The sequence below is a fragment of the Salmo salar genome, chromosome ssa22, assembly GCF_905237065.1.
Source record: "Salmo salar chromosome ssa22, Ssal_v3.1, whole genome shotgun sequence".
Taxonomy (NCBI): Eukaryota; Metazoa; Chordata; class Actinopteri; order Salmoniformes; family Salmonidae; genus Salmo; species Salmo salar.
In genome coordinates, this window is record NC_059463.1 from 6301453 (window position 1) to 6321208 (window position 19756).

Below are 19756 nucleotides of genomic sequence, written 5' to 3' on the forward strand. Positions count from 1 at the left end.
ATCACAGGCTTTACTCAGACTTTGAGTAAATCATGATGTCAAATCTTGAGTAATGGGGCACTTATACATACTATATGCCCACTCCATGGCACAGTAGTCTCACTATCAACATGGGTTTCAATTAATCAACAGTAGTTTCCTTATGGTTGCCTGACTGACTGTGGAAGCAGAATGTGTTTATTGCTGATGCTGTTTGTTAGCCTATTTTGTCTGTAGGACTTAGTTCTGTGGGGCATCATGTGCTGTGCGCGTTCCACAGGTTGTGGCAGGTTCAGCCTATTTTAGGAGGGCACAGATGGATAGGGAATGGGCTGTGTGTGTAATGCAGATGTTCTGTGATAAGAGCAGGCCTGATTCTGTTCATATGATTTTGTCTGGAAGGTTATCAGAGCATTAATAGTCAGGCTTACAAAGTTGTGAGGGAAAATACCAGATACACTTTTTTCATTCATATTATTTGTTCTCTGTTCTACGACTCTGTTGTGATTTGAGGAACTTAATCTTTCTATTGTATGCCAGAGAAATTGTGTAGGATGCAACAAAAAAAGAAGAATGATGGAATCAGAAATTGTCCACCAAATTGAAAATGTGTATTTTTATCCATTACAGTTTTGGGACGGTTTTGGGTCTTTCTTTGGGACAACTTGCGAAATATCCTGTTGTAAGAACAGTGAGCCTGTTCTTGGATATCAAGGGATTATCTGTTTATTTCAAAATTATTCTAAGAAGCTTTTTAGACAGGGTCACAGAAACTGGCAAAACCAGTCAATCCTCTCCCCTGTACCCTCCCCTTTATAGAGGGCCTGGTTAATGCAGGGGCTTACCGGGGCTGAAATGCCTTGGAACAGGGCCCAAGAGGCAGCAAGAAAATAATAAAATAATAATAATAATCGTTAAAAAAGGGTGATCGTCATCAATGTGGCCACTTTGAAGAATTTTAAATATAAAATACATTTTGATTTGTTTAACACTTTTTTGGTTACTACATAATTCCATGTGTTATTTCATAGTTTTGACGTCTTCATTATTATTCTAAAAGGTAAAAAATAGTAAAAAGAAAGAAAAAAAAACCCTGGAATGAGTAGGTATGTCAAAATTTTTGACTGGTACCATATATATATATATATATATATATATATATATAACATTTTTTGTTGTTTTTTATTGCAACCGCCAACCACAGGAAGATTCAGGAGCGCTCTCTGAATGAATGTAGACAGCTTAATGAATGTAGACCGCCTGCTCTTGATGCTGTGGAGAGGAGGTAGGGGGCACAAGTGGGTAACTGGTGGGGTGGGGGGCTGCCTTGATTGGGTAACTGATTTAATAAATAAATATGATAAAAACAGCATACTAATTTGACTGGTAAATTGTGTGAGTCAGGGGCTGGGTCCAAGAGGCCCCAAAAATATTTACATAATGTTTTTAATTATATATATATATTTTTTTTATCTCAATGTTCAAAATACACCAAAGAGCAAAATTTAGCCACAGAGGACCAATAGTTGCAAAAAAATGATTGTGGATTAAATGTTATCAATAGCGCATACAGGTAACTGAAGAAATAAAGGAAACCAACTTCAAATCAAATTGTATTTGTCACATGTGCTGAATACAACAGGTGTAGTAGACTTTACCATGTCTTTAAAGGGTTCAGCCTAGTTTAGCATGTCATAGGGCTGAGTTAGACAGTTATATCAATAGTCCCCATTGAGTATCAAGAGGAGAAACCAAGCTGTTTGGTTTTTGGACCCACTTGACAAATCCAAATAGCAGGATATGGCTATTAAGACACTGCCAGTACTGTCTGTAAATGACTTGCACGCTCCTCAAAATGACTCAAGTGAAAGTCCTAAACCCTTTAAGAATGTACACACACAGTATGTTATTAGTAAGCCATCAAACAGACATGATATCGTGCATAGGAATCTCCGAGATACTTCTTTGCTGACTGGGAAAGTGAGTTTTGACAGAACTGAAATTACACTTCAGTTCTGTGAGTCAACAACTTACTTACAGTGGAGACACAGGTAGACATTCAATGCAGTCATTATGAAGTCGCCTTGGGCCTTGTCCTTGTTTCTCAGTTGACTAGTAATGAGCAATAATAACTACCTGTCAGCTACATTACACTGTACACATGAACAGCAGACTGGAACTACTATCACTATTATTAGTCAAGGGATTTCCCTCTGAATCCTATCTAAAGAAAGCTAGGTGAGACAACCACATATCACGGTCGTAGCAAGTACATTTTTCCTGAATAAGTCGGTGCTGGTAGGAAAAGCAAAACATTTTTTTAAGGGGGTGGGGGGTGGGTATAAGACTGATATGTCATATTGTCTAGGGATTAATTATGTCAACCATGCTTAGAACACTATGCAACTCTTGACTATATATCTGGAATTCATGTCGATACACATTATGCCATCACAATCAGTGGATGATTCCATCTCATTTTGACTACATTGATCTAAATGAGAGAAAAGCTTGGTGGAAATAGCGCCACAGTGACATCTAGGGGTCACACACAGCATCACGCCTGCGGGACTATTCTTGAGAACAATGGAAATCTGAGTCTTTGTGTCCAGTCCACGCTCTCTCTTCTACTTCCTTCCCTCCCTCCATGCATCCCTCCTCCAGCTTTTATCTCTCCATCTCTCTGGAATCTGGATCCTCCCTGTCTCTCTCTCACTTTTATTCTCCTCTCTCTGTTTATCTCTGATATGTTATTATTGTTTCTTCCTGTCGATCTGGTTGTCAGGAGCCCCAGTCCCTCCGAGATGAACGGTAAGCCTTGGGCCAGGCCAAGCTACCAGGACCAAGCTGCAGCTGAACACACACAGGACAAATGTACAGCGTCCCACCAGGAACCACAACAACAGCACCCTGACAAACTGTGCCTGGACTCCTTCTGGAGTGAGGTGGAGACCATACGCAGCCAAGATAGCGGTTACATTGACCTTGACACTGACAGCGCCAGTCGAGACTCCAGACACTCTGAAGGTAAGCACAGAGACACAGCACTAGTGTCAGTCAGTCAATTACCTCCACAGGCCTATTGTTTTAACGTAAACAATGAAAATCGGTTGGTTACCTGGGTGCCTGTTGTTTTTTTAGCGAGTTGTGTTGTGTTGAACCACGTGTGTCTGCTATACATGGAACGACAATATTATGTGCAATATTGCAATGTACTCTCCCTCTAAAATATACAGTTTTAGTCATTCCTCAGACGGTAGATATGTTATGCATGGAGCTGCAAGTGATAGTATAATATGGACAGTCACAAAAGCATGCATGCAAGCACTTATGCACACACAGATGCATGCAGGCAAGCACACACACACGTACAGAAGCATGCAGTATGTATAGTCTCTGTAATGAACCTGTTATGTGTTTCAGAGGGAGAGCAATAGCTAATAGGTTTATTTAATAAAATCCTATTGTATTATGTGTTTCAGAGGGGGAGCAAGAGGAGCAGTGGCTCCAGGATGCCGGTCTGTCCACTCTGATAAGACAGCAGCAGCAGAGACCAGACAGAGACAGAGACCGGGAACAGGACAGGGAAGACCAGGATGTTGACCAGGCCATCCTACTGTCCACTCTGACCCGTACGCAGGCCGCAGCCGTCCAGAGGAGGCTCGATTCCTACACCCTGTCCCTGAGGAAGAGGAACAAACCCCCGCCGCGTGACGTCAGGGATGTCTTTAGCTCATCACCCTCCTCCATCGCTCAGGTCAGACTGACCACTTACTTTCACACTGATATGGTACAGCCAGGTGGCTGTGTGACTATGTGACACATTTTTTTGGTACTTGCTCTGTTCAATCAAGGTGCAATCAAACCGTAGCTTTTCTGTTCCCTGTGATAACATGTTTCTCTTTCCTGTGATAACATGACGGATTTCCTGTACAAGCAGCTGAAACAAAACAAATACACACACATAAAATTCGATGTATTCTATCAAATCAAATATTATTTGTCGAATACAACAGGTGAAATGCTTACTTTACAAGCCCGTAACCAACGATGCAGTTAGATAGAAAAATAAGTGTTAAGTAAAAAAAATTTTTTTTAAATTAAAACAACAAATAGTTAAAGAGCAGCAGTAAAATAAAAGTAGCGAGGCTATATACAGGGGTACTGGGTCAGAGTCAATGTGCGGGGGCACAGGTTAGTTGAGGTAATTGAGGTAATATGTACATGTAGGTAGATTTAAAGTGAATATGCATAGATAATAACTAGAGAGCAGCAGCAGCGTAAAATAAGTGGTTGGGGGGGACAGTGCAAATAGTCTGGGTAGCCATTTGATTAGCTGTTCAGGAGTCTTATGGCTTGGGGTAGAAGCTGTTAAGAAGCCTTTTGGATCTAGACTTGGCGCTTCGGTACCACCGTGCGGAAGCAGAGAGAACAATCTATGACTAGGGTGGCTGGAGTCTTTGCCAATTTTTAGAGTCTTCCTCTGACACCGCCTGGTATAGAGGTCCAGGATGGCAGGAGGCTTGGCCCCAGTGATGTACAGGGCCGTACGCATTACCCTCTGTAGTGCCTTGTGGTCAGAAGTCGAGCAGTTGCCATACCAGGCAGTGATGCAAACCCGTCAGGATGCTCTCGATGGTGCAGCTGTAGAACCTTTTGAGGATCTGAGGACCCATGCCAAATATTTTCAGTCTCCTGAGGGGGAATAGGTTTTGTCGTGCCCTCTTCATGACTGTCCTTGTGTGCTTGGACCAGAGGCGGGACCAAGTCATTGTTTTACAAGTCATAAGTAAGTCTCAAATCTTAGCACTCAAGTCCCAAGTCAAGTCCCAAGTCAAGACACGCAAGTCCGAGTCAAGTCTCAAGTCAAGACCGTCAAGTATCAAGTCAAGTCTCAAGTCCTGAACTTTGAGTTTCGAGTCCTAAACAAGTCATAATGTGCTCTTCACCAAATGTAATACCATTTCATGTTTAACAAGAGTAATAGTTAGTATATTACATTTACGCAAATTATGAATACTTAAAATATCTATATATTGATTACTTACTAAAATTATATTTCCATGGAAATACATGGGTAGCCATGAGAAAGACCCCCCCCCCCATCGTTCTTTGTGCAGCTTCAAATGTCGAACAAAGTTGTAAATTGTTGCGCCTCTGTCTGTAATTTTCTTCCCGCATGTTTTGCAAGTTGCAATACGTTTTTTGTTGATACAGCGTCGTCTTTATATCCGAAAATAATAATTTTGTGTATCATCATTCCAAAGGCTCCATCTGAATTCACCCGCCGACGTTCCTATGCACTGCCACGCACAATTTGATTGGCTGCTGTCCGATTCAAACTGTAATTAGTTAAATGAAGAGTTGATGCGCTGCACACTTTTTAATAGCATAATTTTTTATATTTGGCTATGGGGAGGGTATCAAGTCAGGTCGAGTCATAAGGCTCAAGTCCAAGTCAAGTCACGAGTCATTGGTGTTTAAGTCAAAGTCGAGACATTATATTTGTGACTCGAGTCTGCCTTGAGTCCAAGTCATGTGACTCAAGTCCACACCTCTGGCTTGAACCATGTTAGTTTGTTGGTGATGTGGACACCAAGGAACTTGAAGCTCTCAACCTGCTCCATTAAAGCTCCGTCGATGAGAATGGGGGCGTGCTCGGTCCTCCTTTTCCTGTAGTCCACAATCATCTCCTTTGTCTTGATCACATTGAGGGAGAGGTTGTTGTCCTTGCACCACATGGTCAGGTCTCTGCCCTCCTCCCTATAGGCTGTCTCATCGTTGTCGGTGATCAGGCCTACCACTGTTGTGTCGTATGCAAACTTAATGATGGTGTTGGCGTTGTGCCTGGCCATGCAGTCATGGGTGAATAGGGAGCACAGGAGGGGACTGAGCACGCACCCCTGAGGGGCCCCCTTGTTGAGGATCAGCGTGGCAGATGTGTTGTTTCCAACCCTTACCACCTGGGGGTGGCCCGTCAGGAAGTCCAGGATCCAGTTGGAGAGGGCAGGTGTTTAGTCCCAGGGTCCTTAGTTTATTGGTGAGCTTTGAGGACACTATTGTGTTGAACGCTGAGCTGTAGTCAATGAATAGCATTCTCACATAGGTGTTGCTTTTTTCCAGATGGGAAAGGGCAGTGTTGAGTGCAATAGAGATTGCATCATCTGTGGATCTGTTGGGGCGGTATTCAAATTGGAGTGGGTCTAGAGTTTCTGGGATAATGGGATAACGATGTTGATGTGAGCTATGACCAGCCTTTCAAAGCACTTAACGGCTACAGACGTGAGTGCTACGGGTTGGTCGACATTTAGGCAGGTTACCTTAGTGTTCTTGGGCACAGGGACTATGGTGGTCTGCTTGAAACATGTTGGTATTACAGACTCAGTCAGGGACAGGTTGAAAATATTAGTGAAGACACTTGCCAATTGGTCAGCGCATGTTCGGAGTACAGGTCACGGTAATCCATCTGGCCCTGCGGCCTTGTGAATGTTGACCTGTTTAAAGGTCTTTCTCACATTGGCTACGGGGAGCGTAATCACACAGTCGTCAGCATGCTTCAGTGGTGCTTGCCTCGAAGTGAGCATAGAAGTAATTTAGCTCATCTGGTAGGCTCGTGTCACTGGGCAGCTCGCAGCTGTGCTTCCCTTTGTAGTCTGTAATAGTTTGCAAGCCCTGCCACATCCGACGAGCGTCGTAGCCAGTGTAGCACGATTCAATCTTAGTGCTGTATTGACGCTTTGCCTGCTTGATGGTTCGTCTGAGGGCATAGTGTGATTTCTTTTAAGCCTCCGGGTTAGAGTCCCGCTCCTTGAAAGTGGCAGCTCTATCCTTTAGCTCAGTGCGAATGTTGCCTGTAATCCATGGCTTCTGGTTGGGGTATGTACGTACAATCACAGTGGGGACGACATCATCGATTCACTTATTGATGAAGCCAGTGACTGATGTGATGTACTCCTCAATGCCATCGAAAGAATGCCGGAACATATTCCACTCTGTGCTAGCAAAACATTCTTGTAGCTTAGCATCTTTGTCATCTGACCACTTCTTTATTGACCGAGTCACTGGTGAATCCTGCTTTGGTTTTTACTTGTAAGTAGGAATCAGGAGGATAGAATTATGGTCAGATTTGCCAGATGGAGGGTGAGGGAGAGCTTTGCATGTGTCTCTCTAGAGTTTTTTTCCCCCTCTGGTTACACATTTAACATGCTGGTGGAAATGAGTTAAAACGGATTTAAGCATTTCTCGTTAAAGAAAAAATCTTTGTCCAGTACGAGGTGAGTAGTTGCTGTCCTGATATCCAGAAGCTCTTTTCGGTCATAAGAGACGGTGGCAGAAACATTATGTTCGAAATAAGTTATAAATAACGTGAAAACACACACACAATAGCACAGTTGGTTAAGAGCCCGTAAAACGGCAGCCATCTCCACCTGCGCCATTCAATCAGTCTTTTATTCTTTGATTTTGCACCAGCAGCCACTGCTGAGTCAAGTACACATCAACAAAGATGAAAAAAATGCTAAACACCTTAGAGAATCTCTTTTGTTAAAAAGTCTAATTCATTCATTCCACTGGTGTCCATTCTCAAAGGAGCAGAACAGTTGTAACTGACTCTATTAAGAAAGACAGCTGACCTATCAGAATAAAGGGAAATCACGTCTCTGAGCAGCCCCGAGATGGGAATAGAACTGCTGTTCCTCTGATCATATCAGTTATTTAACACTAGAAAACACCTCTTCTCTCTCCCTGCTCCCATTCATCTGACAGTGAAATTATGCAAAAGGACAGCTAGGACCACAATGGAAATAAGTGTTGTTTAATGCTTTCACGTGTTATCCTCTCTGGGATTTGTATTTTCTTAAGTGTAGGCCACAATCGTATATAAAAACAACAACAACAAATCAAATCAACTATTACAGTAGCTTTTCAACCCCGTTGTTTCTGATTGATGCCTTCTATCCTCCCCGTGCAGACGCCTCTACCAGAGTCTCACGACCCTGAGCCTATAGAACCTAGCGCATCTATATCATCTATACCAGAGGACAGCATGGAGACTATCACCAAGACCCTACTACAAGGTATCAGCTGGCTCTACATTTCTACTCCACATCCTCTGTTCTAATTGGTTCAGATGAATCCTGAACTCTCTCTCCCCAGACCAGCTGGCCTTGCTAGCCAAAATAAACTCAACTTAATTTAAGATCACCTTTGGGATCAGCATGCATTGAGCGAACATTTACTTGTGTTGTATTACCTCAGATAGCTCCATTATGCTAACCATTATGACTACTATGAGGCACACTATTAGGGCGACAGGTATTCCAGTGGTTAGAGCGTTGGGTCAGTAACTGAAAGGTTGCTGGTTCGAATACCCGAGCTGACAAGGTGAAAGATGTGTCGATGTACCCCTTGAGCATGGCACTTAACCCTAATTTGCTCCAGAGACGTTGTACTATTATGGCTGACCCTGTAAAACAACACATTTCACTGTCATATTGAATCCAGTTTTATTGGTCACGTGCACCGAATACAACAGGTGTAGACCTTTGCCTGAAATGTTTACTTACAAGCCTTTAACCAACAATGCAGTTTTAAGAAAAATAAGAGTTAAGCAAATAATCTGGGTAGCCATTTCATTAACTGTTCAGCAGTCTTATGGGAAGGGGTTAGAAGCTGTTAAAGAGCCTTTTGGACCTAGACTTGGCGCTCTGGTACTGCTTCCCATGCAGTAGCAGAGAGAACAGTCTGTGACAATAAACATCATTTTTATATATTTTTGTACACATTCATTAACACATCAACATGTGTATGTTTGCCAGAGGTCAGCTTGGAGCAGCAGCAGCAGCATGGAGGTGATCCTAAAGAGGATATCTTCATCACAGACGTGGCGTACTGTGAACAGGCGGCCATCTTGTTGAAACAGGCCATGCTGCCACCGATACAGAACAACGGCCGGAAGAGGAAGGAGGACGGCACACTGCCTGTAAGAGACTCTCTCTCTCTCTCTTTCTCTCGCTCTCTCTCTGTCTCTCTTTCGATTTCTCTGGGCAACTTCATCGCACTTTCTCTATCTTCACACACTGGTGTCGCCTTACATCATTGAGAGCACTGAAACTCACACGGAAAAACACTTCTTGGGTTAATCCCCCTGTACAGTATGTTAGATAACAGTGTTAGGAACTGTTAGAATGAATTATTTAGTATAAGACAAAGAAATGATGGTTTTATGTACATCTTCACTTCTAAGTACATATTTGTCTTTCTTACGCAGAGCGTGAAGGGAAACGCAGTGAGACACCTCACTCATAATGTCATAGAACCGGGGTTACATTAAGTAACCTTAAATTCTAATTCAATTACTTGTTCGTTGTCTCACTATGGGGATATAACCAACTCCCTTAGTGCTCACATACTCTCCGAAGCCAAGTCTAGACAGGATCAACCCTCAGAAGTTCCGACACTAAGCTCCATGTGCGTTAACGAAGGCGCAGTGACGTTGTCGGTAGAACCTCATGAAGTTCCCCAACATGCGTCATTACAGACCTTTTGAACAGAGACACTTTTGAACAATGCCCATGATGCAGCCATACCTCTGGTGGAGTGAGCCCTCAGGATCTCCGGAGGTGGTAAACCCTTGCTATTCTGTGCCACTATAATAGCCTCCACTATCCAATTGGATAAACGCCAGTGAGAAATGGGTCTCCCTGCGTGGGGAGGTGCCCAAGAGACAGAGCTGATCGCTCTTTTGTAGGGCTATCGTCCTGTCCATCTACAGTTGAAGTCGGAAGTTTACATACACCTTAGCCAAATACATTTAAACTCAGTTTTTCACAATTCCTGACATTTAATCATTTTAATCCTAGTAAAAATTCCCTGTCATAGGTCAGTTAGGATCACCACTTTATTTTAAGAATGTGAAATGTCAGAATAATAGTAGAGAGAATGATTTATTCCAGCTTTTATTTCTTTCATCACATTCCCAGTGGGTCAGGAGTTTACATACACTCAATTAATATTTGGTAGCATTGCCTTTAAATTGTTTTACTTGGGTCAAACGTTTCAGGTAGCCTTCCACAAGCTTCCCACAATAAGTTGGGTGAATTTTGTCCCATTCCTCCTGGCAGAGCTGGTGTAACTGAGTCAGGTTTATAGGCCTCCTTGCTCGCATATGCTTTTTCAGTTCTTCCCACACATTTTCCATAGGAAGGAGGTCAGGGCTTTGTGATGGCCACTCCAATACCTTGACTTTGTTGTCCTTAAGCCATTTTGCCACAACTTTGGAAGTATGCTTCCAAAGTTGTCCATTTGGAAGACCCATTTGGGGTCATTGTCCATTTGGAAGACCCATTTGTGACCAAGCTTTAACTTCCTGACTGATGCCTTGAGATGTTGCTTCAATATATCCACCAAATTTTCCATCCTCATGTTGCCATCTATTTTGTGAAGTGCACCAGTCCCTCCTGCAGCAAATCACCCCCACAACATGATGCTGCCACCCCCGTGCTTCACGGTTGAGATGGTGTTCTTCGGGTTGCAAGCCTCCCCCTTTTTCCTCCAAAAATAACGATGGTCATTATGGCCAAACAGTTCTATTTTTGTTTCATCAGACCAGAGGACATTTCTCCAAAAAGTACGCTCTTTGTCCCCATGTGCAGTTGCAAACCGTAGTCTGGCTTTTTTATGGCGGTTTTGGAGCAGTGGCTTCTTCCTTCTGAGCGGCCTTTCAGGTTATGGCGATACAGGATTCGTTTTACTGTGGATATTGATACTTTTGTACCGGTTTCCTCCAGAATCTTCACAAAGTCCTTTGCTGTTGTTCTGGGATTGATTTTCACTTTTCACACCAAAGTACGTTCATCTCTAGGAGACAGAACACGTCTCCTTCCTGAGCGGTATGACGGCTGCGTAGTCCCATGGTGTTAATACTTGCATACTATTGTTTGTACAGATGAACATGGTACCTTCAGGCGTTTGGAAATTGCTCCCAAGGATGAACCAGACTTGTGAAGGTCTGCAGTTTTTTTCTGGGGTCTTGAAATCAAGTCAAGAAATTTGTGGAGTGGTTGAAAAACGAGTTTTAATGACACCAACCTAAGTTTATGTAAACTTCCCACTTCAACTGTAGACATGCAACGCATGCACTGGACACAAGAGGTGGAAATGCTCTTACCTCCATGGAGGAGAAGTGTGTTAGATGAAAGGCCAACAGCTCCAAAGTGAGGCGATTATAAGCACGACTGACTTTAGGCACAAAAGCGAGGTTAGGTTGTAATGTAACCTTGGATAAGCCTGGGGCAAAGCACAGACATGAGTGGTGGGCTGACAATGTGTGCAGCTCTCCTACCCGGTTGTAATGGTTAATAGTAATGTGGAGTTAAACAAGAGAAATCAAATTTCCACGCATTCCAGCGGCTCGAACGGCGGCTGTGAAATGGCCTCAAGCATAACAGAAAGATACCAGGATGGATACCAGCTGTTGTGTATTAGACGTAGGCGACACTTGACCTTCATAAAACGACAGATCAGGGAGCGATGGCAGCCAAATACACCTTTATAATGAAAAAAAGGCTATTCCATTGTCCAAAAGGTCCTGTAGAAAGCAGAGTACCTCTAGAATGGAGCAAAGAAATTGAATTCTTAGTTTTTTCCCATGGGGCCTGGGTCTGCGGGGTATACAGAAGTTCAAGGCTACTGCCCTCCTTCTTACGGATGTCACATTTCTGATGCATGTAAGTGACAGATGGACCAAACAGTAAACAGCGGGCACAAACGATTGGTCACTGCCTGGGGGATAGGACTCTAGAAAATCAGAAGCAGTGGGCGAGGGAAAAATCTGTCATCTGCATGAGAGGGGGCAGGGCCAGGCACTATGTGAGCTGTGCCCTGATCCTCTCTGCAGCTGTGGACAGGCCCCTAAGCCGGTCTGGTTGCACCCTCTGGCGGCTTTTATAGAGAGTCACTCCCTATAGAAATCACAAGGCTCTGTACCCTTTGGCAAGGGGGAAAAAGAGCATTATATTTCTGGAGGTAAAGTGCTGTAAGCATGGTGTGGGAACAGTGCTTGGTGGCGACTGAATTTTACCTGACCAGCCTTGGCTTGAACCTAAAGTGGTACAGAGGGGAGAGCTTTAGCTTGGGGGCTACTTGTGTCCAGTTACAACTAGCGTCATCTAGCCTGTCTTAATGCCATCTCATGGACCAGATCATAGAATTGGGACAAAGAAAATGGGTGCTAGATAAACTATGTATGAGGGAAGAAAAATGGGAACCGGCATTTTGCACCCCGACAGCACAAGCACAGGCGTCATGACCACCCTTACATGAAGCGGCACACGGCTAAGGAGGATGGGCCCTGTAATTCCTCCTGAGGTGCTTGCGATCTGCCTTGGCTGTCTCGTCCTGGGGGGATACAAACTCCAGTTCCAATGCCGACCACCGTCCTACAGAGGCATCTGGGTCACCTCGGTGGCAAATGGGGTGAGGTAGGATGCGCTCCGGTTGGAGATAGCCTTGCTCCTGAGCAAGGATGCAATCAGAAAGGTAGAGCCGCTAGAACAGCTAAATGGGTTCTACTCCACGTATTTCATAGTTCCAAAAAAGGATGACAGCTTTTGGCTGATCCTGGTCCTGCACGGCCTCAACAAATGTTTAAAGGAGCTCAAGTTTAAGATGCTCACGCCAGCGCGGGTATCAGGCAGTCTAGAGCGGCCAATGGTTTACCACGCTTGACCTGAAGGATGTGTACTTCACATTCCTGTTCTTCGAGATCAATGAAAGTACCTCCGGTTTGCCTTCAAAGGAGTGTTTTACGAATTTAATGTCCTCCCGTTCGGCCTCTCACTGTTGCCGCGTCCGTTCACAAAGTGCATGGACTCAGTCATGTTCTAGGGCATTCTAGTGCTGAACTACCTGGACAACTGGCTGGTGTGTGCTCACTCAAGAGAGCAAGCTACAGCAGACACAAAGATAATCTTGAAGCTCATTCAAGACCTGTGCCTCACCCTAAACAGGGAGAAGACCTGTTGATCGACTCAACTCTTTATGATAGCACGTCTACCTCAGGTGAGATTGGAGAAGATACAGGCCTACAAAGACAAGCCGTGTCCGTATTAGAGTTACTTGGCCTACTCATGTCGGCTTCTCTGTTGATTCCGCTGGGCCTTCTTCACATCAGGCCACTCCAGCGATGGTTCCAATCTCACCATCTATACCAGAGACAACACAGACATTGTCAGCAAAAATTGCATGTGTGAGGACTCTGTTGAAATGGCACTGTCACTCCTACCTGTTAGAGGGAGTAACACTGAACAGAGTCCACCACAGGGAGCTAGTGTGCACCAATGACTTGCTAGCAGGTTGGGGGCAGTCTTCAGAGGCATGGCAGCAAGCAGACTGGAGCTCCCCATGGAGTGGCAAGCAGATCAATGTGCTGGAGCTCAGGACAGTTCACCTGGCACCCCTGCCCTACTTGGAGGGGAATTTTTATTTGATCTTTATTTAACTAATCAAGTCAGTTAAGAACAAATTATTATTTACAATGACAGCCTACACTGGCCAAACCCGTACGACACAGGGCCAATTATGCGCCGCCCTATGGGACTCCCAATCACCACCAGTTGTGATACAGCCTGGATTCAAACCAGGGTGTCTGTAGTGACACCTCAAGCACGGAGATGCAGTGCCTTAGACCACTGTGCCACTCGGGAGCCCGTATCCTGGTCAGATCAGACAACACCACAGTAATGGCATATATCAATCACCAGGGGGATCTTCCTGAGACTCCTCCCCTACGAGGCATTACCTGTAGTGAGACACAGAAGGAGCAATTTAAATGGAACTCATTAAGTAAACACACAAGTAAACACACAAGGCCAACAATATCTTTGTTTTCATTCTTTGAGTTATAGGCATTGCATACAGAGAGAGAGAGAGGAAAAAATGTAGAGATGTTTAACAAAAACAAACTGTTGTTTCTGATCCCTTGCTTACATTCTCTATCCCCCCCCCACACACACATACAGAGGATGACCTGCCCTCAGTGTCGTCTGGGTGTGACTCGTATCCAGGACCTGTCCAATCAGGACATGAAGAAAGTTCGTCAGCTGGCCCTCATCGAAATGACAGCGCTCTGCGACCTACTGGAGCTCGACGTGAAGAGACACAAAACCTGCAAGAGGAAGATACTAGGTATGTGAACTGCCTGTAACATGACATGAACGCATGCACACCACATGCCTCTCCTGTCTCTGCTGCTAAACGCATGTGTCAAGCCCTAGGAGAATGCAAAGTTGTATAGGATTGCAATGCTAACCTTTCTCTCGCTCTCTCATTCAAAGAGAGCGCCCTGTATGGGGTTCCCCTGGCCACGCTGTTGGAGAATGATCAGAAAGTCAAGCCCACTGCCACCACTCCTCTCATCCTGCAGGCGGTAAGCTAAACAGCTCTATTTAACATCATCCCATTTCTAGTATCTACTGTATATTGAAAACCTATGCAAGAGCATGATGACCTGCATGACTGCTGTTGTTCTTAGGTTTATTTCTATTTCTCTCTCTCCTCTACAGCTGCTCTCTTTTCTGGAGAAGAGAGGAGTAGACTCAGAAGGCATTCTGCGGGTTCCAGGCTCTCAGTCCAGAATCAAGGTGAGATCATTTCAGAATGAACAGACACTTTTTTCACAATCATTCATATCCTTCCTGTCCCTTTCTTGGCCATGGCATATTCTGAGTATTCATATTGAAGGAAGGAATATGACTGAGAAAATAGCACACAGAACTACACCTATTGTTTACTGAATCTTGTCTGTTTTGTCCCATTTTTTTATTAGAAGTTGCAGCAGGATCTGGAGCAGAACTTCTACAGTGGAGGATTCAGTTGGGAAGAGGTCAGCCCTAACGATGCTGCAGCGTTAGTGAAGAAGTTTATTAGAGAGCTGCCTTCTCCACTGCTCACCACAGAGCACCTCAACACATTCAGCGCTGTCAGGGGTGAGCCAGAGCAACAACAAACCATACACCAGCTTGTTCCTCTCATGCAAGGAATTTCATACACGGCATCAACTCCATGTGCACCAAGACGTGTGCTGATTCATCGGTCATCAGTTAGTCAGAGTAACACGATCATCATGATGTAGCCTGTGATTACTCAGGCCTTCACAGACCTGCATACCGTGCATATACCATGGCAACGTGTCTGAGTGTCATTACTGTATCGACAGCGGAATATAACCCTGCATGCTCAGTCACCCAACCCGTAGTGTGCATGGTCATAGCTATCTAAGCATGAAACATAATTACCTAAGTCTTTATTACTGTATCGATAGCGGAATATAAAAACACTTATCTCTTTTGTACTTAGTACTTAAAGGTCTAAGAGAAGATAAACAACTTAATAGCCTTGAAGCTGTTCTAATGTAATGTGCTAATAATGCAATTGCTTCCTGTACCATTTCATGTCATTAAAGAAATGATGTAATGATAGACTACCAAAATAAATAACGACCTGATTGATGATGACTAGCTAGGCCTTTAGCTTGTGAGGTGAATCTTTATCATTTTTAGACACCTCTTTATCTGCAGATCAGATCATTGTTGAGCTAAAGGAGAGGAAATTAGAGTTCAGATCTATTTATTTAAAAAAAATATATATATAAAAAAAAAATATATATATATATATATACACACTGCTCCAAAAAATAAAGGGAACACTTAAACAACACAATGTAACTCCAAGTCAATCACACTTCTGTGAAATCAAACTGTCCACTTAGGAAGCAACACTGATTGACAATACATTTCACATGCTGTTGTGCAAATGGAATAGACAACAGGTGGAAATTATAGGCAATAAGCAAGACACCCCCAATAAAGGAGTGGTTCTGCAGGTGGAGACCACAGACCACTTCTCAGTTCCTATGCTTCCTGGCTGATGTTTTGGTCACTTTTGAATGCTGGCGGTGCTTTCACTCTAGTGGTAGCATGAGACGGAGTCTACAACCCACACAAGTGGCTCAGGTAGTGCAGCTCATCCAGGATGGTTCATCAATGCGAGCTGTGGCAAGAAGGTTTGCTGTGTCTGTCAGCGTAGTGTCCAGAACATGGAGGCGCTACCAGGAGACAGGCCAGTACATCAGGATACGTGGAGGAGGCCGTAGGAGGGCAACAACCCAGCAGCAGGTCCGCTACCTCCGCCTTTGTGCAAGGAGGAGCAGGAGGAGCACTGCCAGAGCCCTGCAAAATGACCTCCAGCAGGCCACAAATGTGCATGTGTCTGCTTAAACGGTCAGAAACAGACTCCATGAGGGTGGTATGAGGGCCCGACGTCCACAGGTGGGGGTTGTGCTTACAGCCCAACACCGTGCAGGACGTTTGGCATTTGCCAGAGAACACCAAGATTGGCAAATTCGCCACTGGCGCCCTGTGCTCTTCACAGATGAAAGCAGGTTCACACTGAGCACGTGACAGACGTGACAGAGTCTGGAGACGCCGTGGAGAACGTTCTGCTGCCTGCAACATCCTCCAGCATGACCGGTTTGGCGGTGGGTCAGTCATGGTGTGGGGTGGCATTTCTTTGGGGGGCCGCACAGCCCTCCATGTGCTCGCCAGAGGTAGCCTGACTGCCATTAGGTACCGAGATGAGATCCTCAGACCCCTTGTGAGACCATATGCTGGTGCGGTTGGCCCTGGGTTCCTCCTAATGCAAGACAATGCTAGACCTAATGTGGCTGGAGTGTGTCAGCAGTTCCTGCAAGAGGAAGGCATTGATGCTATGGACTGGCCCGCCCGTTCCCCAGACCTGAATCCAATTGAGCACATCTGGGACATCATGTCTCGCTCCATCCACCAACGCCATGTTGCACCACAGACTGTCCAGGAGTTGGTGGATGCTTTAGTCCAGGTCTGGGAGGAGATCCCTCAGGAGACCATCCGCCACCTCATCAGGAGCATGCCCAGGCATTGTAGGGAGGTCATACAGGCACGTGGAGGCCACACACACTACTGAGCCTCATTTTGACTTGTTTTAAGGACATTACATCAAAGTTGGATCAGCCTGTAGTGTGGTTTTACACTTTAATTTTGAGTGTGACTCCAAATCCAGACCTCCATGGGTTGATAAATTGGATTTCCATTGATTATTTTTGTGTGATTTTGTTGTCAGCACATTCAACTATGTAAAGAAAAAAGTATTTAATAAGATTATTTCTTTCATTCAGATCTAGGATGTGTTGTTTAAGTGTTCCCTTTATATTTTTGAGCAGTGTATATACAATACCAGTGAAAAGTGTGGACACAACTGCTCATTCCAGGGTTTTTCTTAATTTTTTACTATTTCCTACATTGTATGAAATAACACATATGGAATCATGTAGTAACCAAAAAAGTGTTTAACCCTCCTGCTGTGTTCTATTCGAATTGGACCGATTTACACATTTTCTCTCTGAAAAATGTAGTTCATTTAATCTGATTGTCATAACCATGACTTTGTCCACACAGGGCATCTGAACACACAAAATACATTTAGATGATTTTCATTACATTTTGGGTGTTTTATTTAACTTTATTTATTTAACACCTGTGGTGTTCCCGGTCAAAAATGACTGGTCATTAGAAATGAATGGGTGAGACTACAATTGAGTTCAGGCACATGCCCGTTAATCAGATGGACAGACTTCCTCTCCCAGACCCCCACATGCATGTGTGTTTGAGCACACACACACCTCACTCCAATTCTTGGCTTCCATGGCAACCCCCACAGGAACCTTTCCCCAATAGAATCTTTACCCCACAGGAACCACACCTGCTGGCATTCTCACAAACAATCTCAACATTGTTTCAATAATATATAGAACTTTTCTCACAGCTCTGGTATATAAAGCTTTTTTGAGGCCTTGCTCACAATTCATTCTGTGGCAGCACAATGACCAAACAATATATTGTATGTGAGGCTCTTGATCATATCTTTGATCATGACAATGGTGAGGAGGAGAGAGTCCTTGTTAAACTTTGACACAAAATAGTCTGTGATAAATAGCACAATACAGTATGTTTCATCTGAGTACTTGTTATAGTCAAAATAATCCATACATTATGCTTTTTTTTACTCAAAAATGAGTTGTATGAGCTCAGGTCAATAAGGCCTACAGGCCATAGATAGCAAATAGAAGTTCAAAACTTGTAATGTTCACAAGAACTTAAGTTGATAAAAAGATCTAACACAACATTAGGTGATAAGATATGTATTATTATGGATTTATAATCAGCTATAATGGGGTGGTGATTTTGGACTGGGAACACAGAATTAATTAAACATGAAACGAACACAACAGGAGGGTTAACAAATCAAAAAATATTTTATATTTGAGATTCTTCAAAGTAGCCACCCTTTGCTTTGATGACAGCTTTGCACACTCTTGGCATCCTCTCAACCAGCACCATGAATGCATTTAAATTAACAGATGTGCCTTGTTAAAAGTTAATTTGTGGAATTTCTTTCCTTCTTAATGCGTTTGAGCCAATCAGTTGTGTTGTGACAACGTAAGGGTGGTATACAGAAGATAGCCCTATTTGATTAAAGGCCAAGTCCATATTATGGCAAGAACAGCTCAAATAAGCAAAGAGAAACGACAGTCCATCATTACTTTAAGACATTAAGGTCAGTCCATGTGGAACATTTCAAGAACTTGGAAAGTTTCTTCAAGTGCAGTCGCAAAAACCATCAAGCGCTATGATGAAACTGGCTCTCATGAGGACCGTCACAGGAAAGAAAGACCAAGAGTTACCTGCTGCAGAGGATATGTTCATTAGAGTTAACCGCACTTCAGATTGCAGCCCAAATAAATGCTTCACAGAGTTCAAGTAACAGACACATCTCAATATCAACTGTTCAGAGGAGACTGCGTGAATCAGGCCTTCATGGTCGAATTTCTGCAAAGCCAAGAAACACGAGCAATGGACATTAGACCGGTGCAAATCTGTATTTGGTCTGATGAGTCCAAATTTGAGATTTTTGGTTCCAACCGCCATGTCTTTGTGAGACGCAGAGTAGGTGAATGGATGATTTCTGCATGTGTGGTTCCCACTGTGAAGCACGGAGGAGGTGTGGGGGTGTGGGGGTGCTTTGCTGGTGACATTGTCTGTGATTTTTCTAGAATTCAAGGCACACTTAACCAGCATGGCTACCACAGCATTCTGCAGTGATACGCCATCCCATCTGGTTTGCGCTTAGTGGGACTATCATTTGTTTTTCAACAGGACTATTACCCAACACACCTCCAGGCTGTGTAAGGGCTATTTGACCAAGAAGGAGAGTGATGGAGTGCTGCATCGAATGACCTGGCCTTCACAATCACCTGACCTCAACCCAATTGAGATGGTTTGGGATGAGTTGGACCGCAGTGTGAAGGAAAAGCAGCCAACAAGTGCTTAGCATATGTGGGAACTACTTCAAGACTGTTAAAAGAGCATTCCAGGTGAAGATGGTTGAGAGAATGCCAAGAGTGTGCAAAGCTGTCATCAAGGCAAAGGGTGGCTACCTTGAAGAATCTAAAATATATTTTGATTTGTTTAGCACTTTTTTGGTTACTACATGATTCCATATGTGTTATTTCATGGTTTTGATGTCTTCACTATTATTCTACAATGTAGAAAATAGTAAAAAATAAAGAAAAACCCTTGAATGAGTAAGTTTGTATTAACTTTTGACTGAAACTGTATATGAAATTATATTCTGAGTTTATTGAACAGATAGAGAGAGAGAGACTGTGTCAAAGGGCAGTAGGTCA

At 43.8% G+C, this 19756-nt stretch overlaps 1 protein-coding gene across 3 annotated transcripts in view; it reads left to right on the plus strand.

The window, feature by feature from the left end:
- The window catches only part of LOC106582676 (rho GTPase-activating protein 40), a 48730-nt gene that overhangs the window by 20143 nt on the left and 8831 nt on the right, over window positions 1–19756 (plus strand). For all 3 annotated transcript variants that reach the window (XM_014165973.2, XM_014165971.2, XM_014165970.2), the window contains exons 2-9: window positions 2765–3006; window positions 3462–3736; window positions 7949–8054; window positions 8796–8959; window positions 13998–14163; window positions 14313–14404; window positions 14541–14618; window positions 14804–14963. In XM_014165973.2, coding sequence (XP_014021448.1) covers window positions 2784–3006; window positions 3462–3736; window positions 7949–8054; window positions 8796–8959; window positions 13998–14163; window positions 14313–14404; window positions 14541–14618; window positions 14804–14963 — 1264 coding nt within the window. In that variant the 5' untranslated portion in view covers window positions 2765–2783. The remainder of the gene's footprint in view (window positions 1–2764; window positions 3007–3461; window positions 3737–7948; window positions 8055–8795; window positions 8960–13997; window positions 14164–14312; window positions 14405–14540; window positions 14619–14803; window positions 14964–19756) is intronic.